Genomic DNA, 14,306 nt, shown 5'->3' with positions numbered 1-14,306 from the left:
TTACAAAATGTTTCCATTTGCCAAGGGTTTTGAGTTAATCGCGAGTTTTGAAATGTAATTAAAACATTATTATTATATAAATAACATCCTAGATCATATATGTAACAGATAACTCCTCGCTACGTTAAAATCGGCAGCACTTTGAAGAGAACAACCGCCAGGATCGCCACCCGTCCGCCATAAACGAACACGAGATGGCAGCACAGTCGCTAATGCAATTCAAATGGAAATTATGACGTGACTCCTTATGTAATAACTAGATGGCAGTGTAGTAAACCTGACAAAAGTTGTTAACCTCAAAGCCTATAAGCCCGACATATTTGTTACATTTATGATCTAGGATAACATCTATGCTGATACAATTTTTCTTCTTATTATTAGGATTTTTCTACAGTACAGTATTCCCGGGGGTAAAAGGCGGTCAGAGCATGGTGCCGACCACACCACCTCATTCTAGTGCCGAGGTCATGGAAAGCATGGGGCTCTACCTCCATGACCCCCAAGTGCCTTCATGGCATGTTATGGGGATACCTTTTACCTTTTACTTATCCTTCACCCAAAGAAATTTTCCTCCTCCACAAATCTCTATCTTCAGCATTTTCTTCAGTAAGCTCTCTTCTAATCATACTCCTTCTGATGCCATCCATCCATTATTCTCTTCGTTTTTCTCTTCTTCTCCTTCCCTCTGCAGTTCACTCCAGCATCATCTTTGGTATTCTCCCATTTTTCATCTTTTTCACGCATCCAAACTATTTTAATCTTGTTTCCTCAATTACTTCAATAACATTCTTTTCTGCCTCCATAATTTCTCTAATTCTTTGATTTCTAATTTTTTTTCTTTTTGATTTTCTTGCTGTTCTCTGCCAGAAATCCATTTCAGTAGCCAATAATTTGTTTTCTTGTATTCGTCTAATGTCCAAGATTCTGCCCCACATGACAATAACACTTTGTACCAATGACTTATAAATTAAGGTTTTTGTTTTATTTAAAATGTTCCTATTCCAAAGAACCGAGTTCAACATACCAATTATACGTCTTCTTCACTTATTCATTTTTCAATATCATGTTATTGGGAGCTGATAATAAAAGATCCATAGTACATTTGAATTTGTATTTCGTAGGTTATTGATATGAACATACATGTAGAAGCATATGTGGAAAATTTTCTGCAGGTCTGTTTTTTAATTTCTCATTCTTCATTTTTCTGTTCATTTACCATATTTTATTTAGTATTTTCAATTTCTTTTCAACCACTAAAACAATGCCTGTTCTTTGTGAAAATCAAACTGGCAGCCCATTGAGGGAAGTCTACTAATCTACAATGCTTATCTCAAAGTTCGTGAATACCCAGGAGTAAATCTCGAAATAAAACTTTTCAGTGCACTTTAAGTTAATAAATGCAATCATCTGAAGTCTGAATAGTGTAATATGTAGCTAGTCGGCAATGTATGCAATGGAGGAGGAAAGGAACTGGCCACCTTACCATATTACCTTCTGGCCTAGTTGCCTCATAAGCGGTGCCTTCTTGGGATCACTTGTGAGGTTCAGACCTGTCTTCGGACAGTTGACTAAGCACAACATATTTCCATATTTTTATTGTATGTAAGTACCCATAGTAATAACTATATTTTTACCTTTCATCTCACAATCAGCCCAAGACTAAATTAAGTGTGACATGTGTCCGAAAAGTTAAAAAAAAAAAAATCAGACAGCAATGTCAAATCTTGGTCAGTTTGAAGTGGAATGTTCTTCTGTTAGAGCAGGAAGATGAAACACGACACCTTCATTTCATAAAATGATAGGCCCTCCCTAATAATAATAATAATAATAATAATAATAATAATAATAATAATAATGATGATGATGATGATGATGATGATAATAACAATAATAATAATAAATTTAAAGTAACAACGCCAAAATTCATACTGATACAGTTTTTGACTGGGCATGGGAAATTCGGGAAATACTTAAATAGATTCCATATTAGAGACGATGCAACTTGCATTTGTGGGGAGAATCTCAAGATGTCAAACATATATTATATGACTGTCCAGTCTTTTGCCATGAAAGATACGAGTTTGAGTTGTTACTGAACACTTTATATTATACATTTACCAAACCGTTAACCAATATACTTAGGAACTCTAAATCATACAATTATTTTATGTCTTTCTTGAATAGAATATTCCTGAAACTGTGAAGTGTTAAATTATTCCAGGGGAAAAAAATCGTATTAGTTCTAATCAACTATTATGAAACTGTAAGTCTTCAATTTCGCATGCTATAATTTTACCATTGATTTTTATTTTTTTATTAGGTATATGATTTTTAATTTTAAGCCATTTCTTGTAATACCTTCTTATTACCAATTGTTGCTAGTAAATAATTTATTTAATTCGCAAATTTTGAGCCATCTCTTAATATAGCTAATTATTGCTTTTAAAATAATGTGTTTAATAGCTATTTTATTTTTATTTATATATATTTCTTCTTTGCCATTGACAAAGAGTACCAAGATACAATAATTAGAGTAAATGCCTTGAGGCTTAATGAAACATATTTTTGTTGTTACAGTGAAAAATAACAAATTTAAATAGATTGAAACACAAAATAATATACTGTGGCAACCGTGTTGGAAGATTCTAGTTGCCTCGGGAGGCGAGCACGTGTCCAGCAGAAGGAAGGGAGGTCGCAGGAAGCCGAGCTTTGGTGGGCACTGAGGCGCAGGATGCGGGGGGCTCGGGCTTTGGTGGATGCTGAAACGCTGCATGGCAAGGGAAACAGAGTGGAGGGGACGGATGTAAGGGTAACGTCCGAAAACAGGTTGTTCCCGAAGATTCTGTAAGCCACGAGGATTGAAGGTTCGAGAAGTGTGACTTAATAAATAAAAAAGCGCGAGCAGCCTTCAGAGTTCAGTCAGCTGCAACAGAGCTAGTTAGCGGAGACGTGTCCAGTGGAGCTGAGTTCGAAGTGTAGTGAACGTGAGTAACTGTGGCAGAATCCAGTCGAAGGCAACACATCCGGAAGTCTTGGGTTCGAAGTGCAGTAAACTGTATCTGGAAGGCTTGGGGGTTCGATGTACAGTGAACTTGAGTGAGTGAGCTAGAAGAACTAGCAAAGGTGAACGAACTGTGAACTGAAAACTGCCAGTTTTGTTTGTACATAGTGCTTTGTGAACATTAGTTGAAATCAGGAGTACATTGTTGTTCTTCTCAATAATACACGTGAATTGTCATTGTCGTTAGGAGGAGTACAATAACGACTACTGTGTTGCTATGTTGAGTGGAATACCCATTGTTGGCGGGTGTGTGATTAAAGTTAGAAATAAAAGTCACACATTACTGTTGTATTAAAGTTACACTGGTGTCACAAGTGGACGGACATAATAACATAATGGATAACCCTTCGCTACAGCAGATCCTGCAAGCACCACCGACATGAACAAACACATCAGTGAAGTGAAAAGTGACATAAGTGGAGTGTAAAGTGACATAAGTGGAGTGAAAGGCGACATAAGTGAAGTAAAAGCAGACATGAAGAAAAATATTAGTGAAGTGAAAGACGACATGAACAGGCACATAAGTGAAGTAAAAAAATGATATCACTACACAAATTGGTAGCGTTTCGACGCACATGCATGGAATTGTTACCATCATGAAAGATGAACTTAAAGCCGATTTCGACAAACTAAACAAGAATTTCGCAACTGTAAATACAGCAGTGGCCGAACTAAGACAGGACGTAGACCATTTCGACGGCAAAATCCGCACTCTCGAGCGTAAAGAGCAGACGAGTGAGTTGCTGGACAAACACGCTGAGGAAAACAAGCACATACTTGCGTTAATGGATCACCAGGCTAGAGAACATAAACAGATAGTTGCCGAAGAGGTTCGACAGGTCATGGAAGAAGCGGCAACAAAATTAAGGACCCCAGATAATGGCCCTGTGGAACCATCGCCTCCAGCCAGACATTCGAACGTCAAGATGCCGAAGTTCGACGGCACGACGTCTTGGGCGATTTTTCGACGCCAGTTCGAGGCTATCACGGAACATAATGGGTGGACACCAGCAGAGAAAACTACTCAGCTGCTGGCCACGCTTCAGGGACAGGTGTCACAGCGTCCCAGAAAAGGGAACAGCCATAGAGATAATGAAGGCCTTGAAGGGACGCTATGGTCCCTTTGTGGCCTGTGGGTTCGGTCTGGTGCTGTGAATTGAATTCGGCATAGCTCAGTAGTCAGAGCGCTTTGTGCATAGAACCAAGGACCGGGTTCGATCCCCGACGCCAGAGCGAATTTTTCTCCTAAAAATATTAAGTGTCAATATTACAGATAAATTCTGTAGGACAAATTAATATATCTGTAATATTCTATTAACCACACAAGATATTGTGAATTTGAAATACTGTCCCATTAATCATGTGATGTTAAACACAGTTTCAGTCAATATACATCTGTCCTCAAGGGACAACAGAAGATCCATTTTCGAGCACCTGAAAAAAACTTTCGTAAACTATAGTCTCGGTTTATATACTAACACATCAATTTTTTATTAGGTACTGTAATTTTTACTTACAGCACTTCCTGCTGTTGGTTTCCAAGACAAACTAATGACACTCTTGAAACTTGGAGGGCTATGGAACAGATCTTTGATCAGAGTATTGATATTGGACGTAGTCTTAAGAGCAACAACTTTGATCTTATTTTCTTCAGTCTTCAGCTCCTCTGCAGTCTTTCCTTGAAGGGCTTCCCGCAGTTTTTTAATATAACCTTGGATGCCACGAGCAAAGTATTGCAATCTGCAAAACATATTACAACAAACAGCTTTAAGAGTTATCAAGCTTTAAATAAACATATGAAGAGTAATGAAATTATTTCAATCCCCTACCACTATTACATTACGTTTTCACTTATTGTAAAGCCATACTTCTATAGTCGCATGTCTATTGAAAGCAAGCACAAGAATGAATCATATATGAGGGTTCTAATGGATTATGAATAAATGGCAATAATATTTAATTAATTATACAAACCGGAATCGGAAATCCTTCTGTCTATCTGTATCCTTGATTAGAACATCTGGACACTGCTTCCCCAACCGATGAAATGCATACATCAAACATTCCACATAAGAAAACTCGAGACGTGGTTCTTCTTGGCTGGGCTTCTCTGTATCACTATCAGGTGGTAGAGGCATGTATTCCTTAAAAAAATAGATAAAAATAAATAAATAAATAAATAATAATAATAGTAATAATATATTTTATTTTGTAAACCAATTATTTAATGATTCTACATCACTTATAAGGTAATGTTGATGGAATTGATGATACCTATGCCCCAGAACTGTGATACTGCAGTAGGCTACTTCCTGAATTATTTCGATAACTCAATATTTTTTTATTATTATTATTATTATTATTATTATTATTATTACTATTATTATCGCTTTTATATATTTATTCTAGAGCAGATAAAATCATTTTAAAATCAGCCAAACATGAATAACAAGAGAAAACAAAAACAACTTATATTACTTTCCGGACAGACAAATTGACATTACTAAAAAGATATGCAAGAATCCAGAATGAAAGCAGAAACGACCAAGGATCCAAAAGATGTACTATAGTGGAGAAAGAAAGCAGCAGTATTTAGGAGAAATGTCAAATTATCTAAAAGGTATAGATTTCAAACCTTCTTACTTACTTACTGGCTTTTAAGGAACCCGGAGGTTCAATGCCGCCCTCACATAAGCCCGCCATTGGTCCCTATCCTGAGCAAGATTAATCCATTCTCTACCATCATTATCCCACCTCCCTCAAATCCATTTTAATATTATCTTCCCATCTACGTCTCAGCCTCCCCAAAGGTCTTTTTCCCTCCAGCCTCCCAACTAACACTCTATATGCATTTCTAGATTCGCCCATACGTGCTACATGCCCTACCCATCACAAACATGTGGATTTAATGTTCCTAATTATGTCATGTGAAAAATACAATGCATGCAGCTCTGCGTTGTGTAACTTTCTCCATTCTCACAAAATGTATTAAAAAAAAAAATGGGGAAAAAAATACATAACATCACCAATTCTTTAAATGATAGGAGACCAACACTGAAGAAAGAATCAATCAGTTTCAAGAACAAAGTGTTAAAAAACTAGAAATAAATTGTCATCACTTTCACACGTGCTCACAACAGGGAATACCAAACAGGAAAAAGTAACGAAAACAAAAACAATAAGTACTTTTTGGCTTTCACTGTGAATTTAATCAGAATTAGACTTTCGGATGTTCCACTGTGTCCTGAAATTAATATTCAGAACTACATACAGGTTCCGCCATCGGGGTGGATAGGTAAGACCAGATGGGTCACCTACTCTGTTGATAATATTGTTATAAGCACAGAGAGAAAAAAAATCAAATCATTTAGTCTAAAAAACTAATATGATCTGTGTAAAGTACCCATGATGCTATCTTTAAGACACATGGATCGTATAAGAGGAAGGCAGAAAATAGGAAAGATTGGAGAATGCTGGGTTTAGTGAAAGACCTGTCCTTGGGCAGAACACTATGATATTTAAGGCCACTGCCACTGTACCAGGCAAATATGGCATATAATGTTGGAAACTTATGTATCCAGAGGTGATTCAAATGTACCTATTAGAGTTAAAGGACTTATGGATGAGCTAAGTGCTCATCAAAGAATAAAATATATCGAGTTACTGCACGTAAGTGTTTGGAATACATATTAAAATTTTCTACTCTGTGTTTTAAGAACATATAGAATCAGTTTGCATGCCTTGCTCAAAAAGTACACACTCTCCTGGTTTAATGTATTGGAACATACAGTATATACATTTTTATAGTCTCTTTAAATATACGTTCCCAATAGTCTGATTTTCTAGGCAGGCTGCTGGCATTAGCAAATACAATCCTGTGTTCACTGTTGATGCAATGCTCGCATATTGCAGACTTGTCTGGTTGATTATTGAGTGTTTTTCTTGTTTCAATATTACGCCCTGTTTGACCTATACAAACTTTCTTATATTCACATATTTCATAAATTCCCGGAATTTTTAGTCCTATGCTGTCTTTCATGGATTTTAGGAAGTTACTTATTTTCTTAAGTGGAACCGAAATAGTTATGTTGACTTTGGCTAACCTATTAATCTGATTTGTGATGGATTCTAAATACAGAATTATTGTCAAGGAATCAGATTTTTCTGTAGTTTTCTTCTTTTTTTTATACATATTATCACCCTATTAATTTCATAACTTGGGTAACCGTTCTCACTGAAGACTCCTTTCAGAAATTGAAGTTCAGAATTAATATCATCATCACTAGGGAATGGATTTCTAGGTGCTAAAAAAGTAAAGTTTAGGAATTTATAAAATCCAATTTAGGACTTTGGAGTTTAAATAAAATTAACATTTAATAATTTTAATTTTAGTAAATATTCCATTTTAGGTGGAATTTATGTACACAGAACTGGAGCTGACAATGTGTGCTACAGACCTGACTCAAATCTGTTAAGTGAAAGAGACTGACTGCTGATTGGTCAGTTCAATTTGCCTAATAGGGGTGCTTGACAAGAAAACTAATTTAGATCCTAAAAATACAATTTCAAGCAGCATAAAAATATTATTTTATACAGCTAAAATGTAATTTTTATCTTTACAAACTACAGTAACTATAAAAATGTAATTAATCAGTGAGTATTAAACATTACAGTATACAGTGACAAAAACAGTAAAAGAATATTGTGGTTAGAAATTTTATTTTTGTTAAATCTTAAAATTATGAATACCGGTACGTAACTTTTAATGAATTCATTGGTCTCATAGCTCTAAGGCTGCTAATACGTAAGTACTCATATTACAATTAAATTATTACTTTATCAATAAATTTACAATTAGCACTTTATTCATAATTGACATTCCAATACTTAACAACGTTTATCTCTAATTTTCTATTGTGAAACTTAGTCTTTTCTTAGACAGAACAATTTTATAAACGAAAAAATTATTCTCAATGATACCGAAGCAATGGATGCATATTTAAATCTAGCAATATTTGCCATACTGACTTCTTTAGGGAGAACTACATCCTCCCGATTCATCACATTTCTACTGTCTGCTCAAGTGCTCAACAAAACCAGACACCTTCCAAGAATTTCTTCATTCCTAAAATTACTATTACAGCATATTTGAACTATACCCACCCCATGACATTCATAACTTTCTCTTTCACTGCTACACAAAAATTAAAAAATAGATATGTAACAAATAGGAATAAGCAATTTTATGATCTAAAACCTTAAAAAAAGGTCTCAATGGGCAAAATAGGCATTTTAGCCACCATAAAACCACTTTCAAACATCCATATTTTACACAAAATGTGAAGATATTTAACTAGTTTTAGTTTATCCCTACAAAAAAAAGAAAAAAAAAAAAGGCATTTAACCTAAAATCCTAGGTCTAATTATTAGTATCGGTATTTTTATTTTAAATATATGCAGAATATTAAAAAGGCGTTTTTCCAGCACAAACATCATTTTTGGCATTTATAGTTTATGGTTCATTTAGGCATTTTAAATCCTTCAGAATTTTAATAGGGGTATCCTGTGTACATGAAATGTATTTGTTTAGTCAACTGTCCGAAGACAGGTCTGAATCTCACAAGTGATACCAACATGGCACAACTTATAAGGCAACTAGACCACGAGATAATGGGGTAGGGTGGAGAGTTCCTTACCATCTTCATTGCATACATCGCCGATTAGCTACATATTACACTAATCAGATTTCAGATGCATACAAACAAATGTTTTCCCTCTGACATAAATCGTCAAGTGAGACGTATTGCCTGATAATAGATGTACACTTAATGGCAAAAAGAATGGGCTGACTCTTGGTCAATAGAAATGCTATGTTCTATCGCGCAGTTCACTCGTGTAAACTTAACGCACTGCAAGGCATTGCTGTGATGTCTCTTCATTGAAAGTCGTCCATGTATAATGTAGTAAACCTCACGAGCAGTGTGTGACCCAATGGTAAGATGTCTGACATCCTTACCAGAGGTTGAGTTTGCCTCCCGGTGCGGTCAAATTATTATTATTTTTTATTTTTATTTTTAATTAATTTATTAGCTTAAATGTGAAATGGCATTTGTTAACAAACTTCGTTATGCCTGCCTTGTAAAAATATTATTGCCCAATACTTGTGGGCTATTAATAGGCGAGACCTGGCCTGTATAAACAAAAGTACTTGTTTCACATCCTAAAAAATCGGACGCATATCAAACATAAATAAATAATTAAATAAACAAAAAACAAACAATCTGTCAATATATTAACAAAAAAAAGGCCTGTGGTGGGGACTAGTATCTCGTCCACAAACTAACTGCCTCTTTCTGCACGGCATAGAGTCCACAAGGTTATGGAACAGGTCTAAATTCATGGCCACTTCCTCCCACAAATTTTCAATCGGATTCACATCTGGTGATTTTGGGGGCCAGTCGACCAGGTCGATATCAGGCCTCCTCGTAAACTATCTTTGAATCCAGTTGGCAGTGTGTACCGGGCGATTATCCTGCTGGAAGAAAAGTGTTCCTTCTGGATATCATTCTCGGGCAGAAGAGATCATTACATTTGGCGAAATGTGTTCGTAGACTTCTGTCATAAACCGATGCATTCCAGAAGTCCTACCCCATTGTATGACATCCACCCGCAACACGTGACCCAACCTATTAAGTCTTCTCACGAAACGTTCATTGTATTGGTGGCCATCCATACGATAAATTAGGCAGGACCATTGTTGCTACTGGAGAAAATTACCTCATTGAAGAAAATTACATTTCCCCAATTGAAGTCCTGTCGGAGAGTAGCATACGCTAGACGGTCCACGGCATCCTCCATCGTCAAAAGTTCTGTCCTCACAGCTCTCTATTGTCTCTCTGCCATCTTCAAGCATAATGACGAGACAGAACGTTTTATTAACAGACAAGAGTATTGCTTGGGAGAGAGAGGGAGGTTTATTATTTATTAGAGTTTGGGCAAATTCTACGAGATGTCGCCATATAAATATAGCTTTGTGAGACGTAAATGTTATGTTTTATTTAACGACTCTCGCAACTGCAGAGATTATATCAGCATTGCCGAATAGGCCAGAATTTTGTCCCGCAGGAGTTCTTTTACATGCCAGTAAATCTACTTACATGAGCCTATCGCATTTAAGTACACTTAAATGCCATCAACCTGGACCGGGATCGAACCCACAACCTTGGGCATAGAAGGCCAGCGCTATACCAACTCGCCAACCAGGTCGACTGCGAGACGTATATGATGGAAAATTTGTAATTAAAAAAAAAAAAAAAGAGAGAGAGAGAGAGAGAGAGATTGTGGGAGATTCGAACCTTGAATTACTACTATTAACTCGTTCAATATACCAATGCCTTTACGACTTACGCTACTGAGACTGTTAATATTGTTTCAGCATAATATTCGCTTCAGTTGATTTTGTATTTATCAATTTTATTATTATTTCACTCTTCAGAGGCCCTGATGTATCTAGAATCAACCCTCCATTCGATTTTATAACATATTTTAGACTCTTAAACAAAATACAGCACATTTAAATGGCTTAATTATGTGTTACCTGGTGAATTACGGCTTTGACGATAAGAGCATGTGCAATGTTATGTCTCTGGAACTTGGAAATTGTTGGCGGCCCATTCCTTTTGCTGTTAAGTGTACATATCAGCCAGAATCTCAATCAGAGGTAATGAAACACAGAGACATTAATAACATAATGCCTAGGGCGCAGCAAACAAAATAGGTATGGAACTATAAATCCATTCCTCAGTCATCACTAGGGCCGTGGCATCAGTATATTTGTATTAGTTTGAGGTCGACTGAAGGTGAAGACATGACGCCGGACGTGTTTCAAGTATAGGCAGAGGAAGAGAATTTGACACACGCCTAAGCAAGTACTTTCCGTGTTTTGTACACGATTATTGCATATTATAAAATCAAGACGATACAATCATTGTACATAAGGGTAACAGGAGTCATAGAGATGTTTGACGGAAATGATGGAGCTTCCATAAGTAATGCCCAAATCTTCTTGGTGACCCAAATATTAAAAAACAGTGTGAATATATTTAATCTAATTTTGGATTTATCCCCTCTACAATCGAATGTCTCGAAAAAGACTGGTGTGAAATTGGTGGAGCAAATTTCGATAGTAAATAATTTCATCTCAAAAGTGAATGATCTGCTAGATGATATAAGCAAAAAGGTCTGTGGGAAAATAAACACAGTAATAAAAAAAAAAAAAAAAAAAACGGTTTTAATCCATTATGCAAAATTGTAAAAGTTTTGTCACATGACAAGTGCGATTGTTATCAACTTTATGTAGAAACAGATGATGTAAAATATTTTATATATGCGTCCTCAATTTCAGCTGATGTTGAACGCAGTTTTTCTGCATCCAAGGTTATACTAACCTACACTCGGCAGTCATTTAAATTTGAAACTTTGAAAATGACTGTTGTTGTAAAAAAACATCTTTTCAGACTTATGTTTTACCACATTTGTGACAATTTAAGTATAATTTCCAACAATTATTCTCAACCTCACCAGCATTTTAGATCTTTCTGATATTAACTCTTATATACAATGATTGTATTGTCTTTGTTTTATAATACGCAATAATTGTATGCAAAACACAGAATGTACTTGCTTAGGCATGTGTCAAATTTGCTTCCATGCCTGTACTTGAAACACATCGACTACATTCTGTCCAGCATCGTGTGTTCACCTTCAATTCGTCACCTGAATGCAGGAACTAGGTAACACAAAATTTGCGTCTTTTCAGTTATCTCTGTTACAGCATAGCAAAACTCGCACAGAATATAATGCAAGAACTAGGTAACTTATTGAACGATACCAGTGACATTTATTTTCCAATGTAACAAATAGGTCAAATAAAACTACACATATTCCTTAGTGCAATAAATAGGTAAATAGGCAATATCTAAAAATAGGAAAAATTGAGTTATCTAGTTCTTGCATTCAGGTGACGAACTGATCTCAAACTAATACGAATATCAGTCCTAGTCATCACACATCGTTCTTCTCCCATTTACCAGTGTCGAAAGAACTGTTTATTGGACGGGGGCAGTTAATATATATTCCAAAAAATTACTTACATGGAATAACTCAACAAATTTCACTAGCTGATAAGCATTTAGTTCAATCGAAATTCCTTAACTTCAATACTTCTAAATCACCTCATGATACATAAGTTACTAACATCATGTGCTATATTTATTGGCCTGGCAGAGCAGCAGTGGCCACCAACAAAATCATCTATATCCTTAACCTTCGCTGGACCAGAATCATCAACTTCACCCGTAATTGTTATAAACTCGCCTTCCTTTTTCTATTCGTCACCTCTTCACATTTCATCCCTTGCACTCACAAAAACACTTTAACATCTCATCTCTGCACTGACCTTCATTCCCCTAAGCTATTTAACTCGCTTCCCAAATCACTCAAATTTTTACTCATGTCATCTCTGCACTGACCTTCATTCCCCTAAGCTATTTAACTCGCTTCCCAAATCACTCAAATTTTTACTCATGTCAGATTTCATTTGTGGTACTTAAGTCACTCATATCTGTTTTCTTCTTAAGTATTGTTGGTCTCAGCATATCCGCCTCGTTATTCTTTTCCATTTCCTGGTCCTGTCTCACTTCCACCGGCACAATGTGCTTGTTCTGCAAATTCAGCACCTTAACTCTGTCGTTCATACGTCCCTGGTCAATGATCCTGTTATGACAGTTACTTTCCACCACAGCTGCTGACTGAACAGACTGTCCATTTGTCACGTTCGAATTCCGATCTTCTCTTAACCTCTGTTTAGCTGGGCAGGTCGGTATTAATCTATACCAATGATATTCTCTCTTTTCCAGTTTGTGCGATAATGACGGCTGCTTCATTTTATTTTCCTATTACCATTCTTCTTCCTCACAATTGTAATACCATCACTTTGTCCATTAGTACCTGGTGACCTCGTGTCTATTTCTTCAGATCTCCTCTGTTCTTTTTCATGTTGTTGTTCTCACTTCTTCGTGTTTAATCCGAATATTGGGTGATTTTCAATTTCCTTACAGAATTCTACGTCATATAATTTCCCACTGACTTTAATTTATTTTCATATAACTTGGCAAAGTGTCCATTCATTCTTGCCGTCTTCATGAAAGGGAGTAGTAGCTTTGTTTTACATCTGATCTCGTAGCTCAAGTCTTTTTCAATCCTCATTCCTGTTCCCATCACTCTGTGTAAGTTCCTTAATATTTTTTCTTTGGTTATTATGTTTGAGAATCTTATCAAACTAGGCCTGTTACATCCTATTCCAATTCTACATGTATCTTCAATATTTCCTGCTCTCACCTCCAGTTTGAAGATCTCTCTGTGCACTGCCTCACTGGCTTCTATTGCGAATTCACGTCCCTTTTCCCCTATTCCGAAGAATATCAATGTCCTCCTTCTGTGACTTATTTCGTACTGCTTAATTTTCCTCTTCATTTGTTATATTTCTTGTCTCAACAATTGAATCTTCTCACTGTGTCCCTCTATGTTTATCTTAACTCAGGGCTGCACACCGAGAGCAAATCAAAACTCTAATGGGGACGCTTAATATTCATCCGTCATGGCATCAATGCTTCGCGGTGTTCGGTGGGGAAGAAAGGGGTTAAAGAGAAATCATATGGCTCCTGTGAGAGAGTAGAATTCGATCTTGGTGCCCAGTCGTGTCGTAACTCTTTCAATATCCTGTCTGCTGTCACTTTACTCATTATGATTTGTCCTTTCTTCATTATTTATACTTCCTATATTCCGATCTACTAATTCCTTCATCCCTGTTAATATGTCCTATTGTACACTGTTATACATTTTCACTTTCTTGGATTGAATCTCCTTCCATAACATTTTACTGAGGACAATGGCCTCCTTACTTGCAACATCAGAGCAGGGCTCAATTAACGTCTATTCACTACCAAGGCTTATTGACAACTGTTTCCTAAATAAACAATAGCAAAGTATTATCTATGCTCAGTCGTCTGAAGTAGCATAACAAACACAACAGAGTAGGCTGTAGTAGGTACAAAATGTTGGAAATGTTAATTTCTACGACATGGTGAAATACCAAAAAGTATAATTCTGAAAGATATAACTCTCCTCCACATCAAATTTTCAGTTTTAATACAATATTAGATTAAATGGAATTGATCTGAAAAAC

At 36.1% G+C, this 14,306-nt stretch overlaps 1 protein-coding gene across 2 annotated transcripts in view; it reads right to left on the bottom strand.

The window, feature by feature from the left end:
• cass (apoptosis inhibitor cassowary) overlaps positions 1-14,306 on the bottom strand; it is a 238,578-nt gene that overhangs the window by 25,398 nt on the left and 198,874 nt on the right. For both annotated transcript variants that reach the window (XM_069840839.1, XM_069840840.1), the window contains exons 7-8: positions 5,036-5,205; positions 4,579-4,801 (exon numbers count right to left, since the gene is read on the bottom strand). In XM_069840839.1, coding sequence (XP_069696940.1) covers positions 4,579-4,801; positions 5,036-5,205 — 393 coding nt within the window. The remainder of the gene's footprint in view (positions 1-4,578; positions 4,802-5,035; positions 5,206-14,306) is intronic.

Source organism: Periplaneta americana, chromosome 12, assembly GCF_040183065.1.
Source record: "Periplaneta americana isolate PAMFEO1 chromosome 12, P.americana_PAMFEO1_priV1, whole genome shotgun sequence".
NCBI classification, from domain to species: Eukaryota; Metazoa; Arthropoda; class Insecta; order Blattodea; family Blattidae; genus Periplaneta; species Periplaneta americana.
The sequence above is the reverse complement of the archived record's forward strand: the minus strand, read 5'-3'. Positions and strand labels throughout refer to the sequence as shown.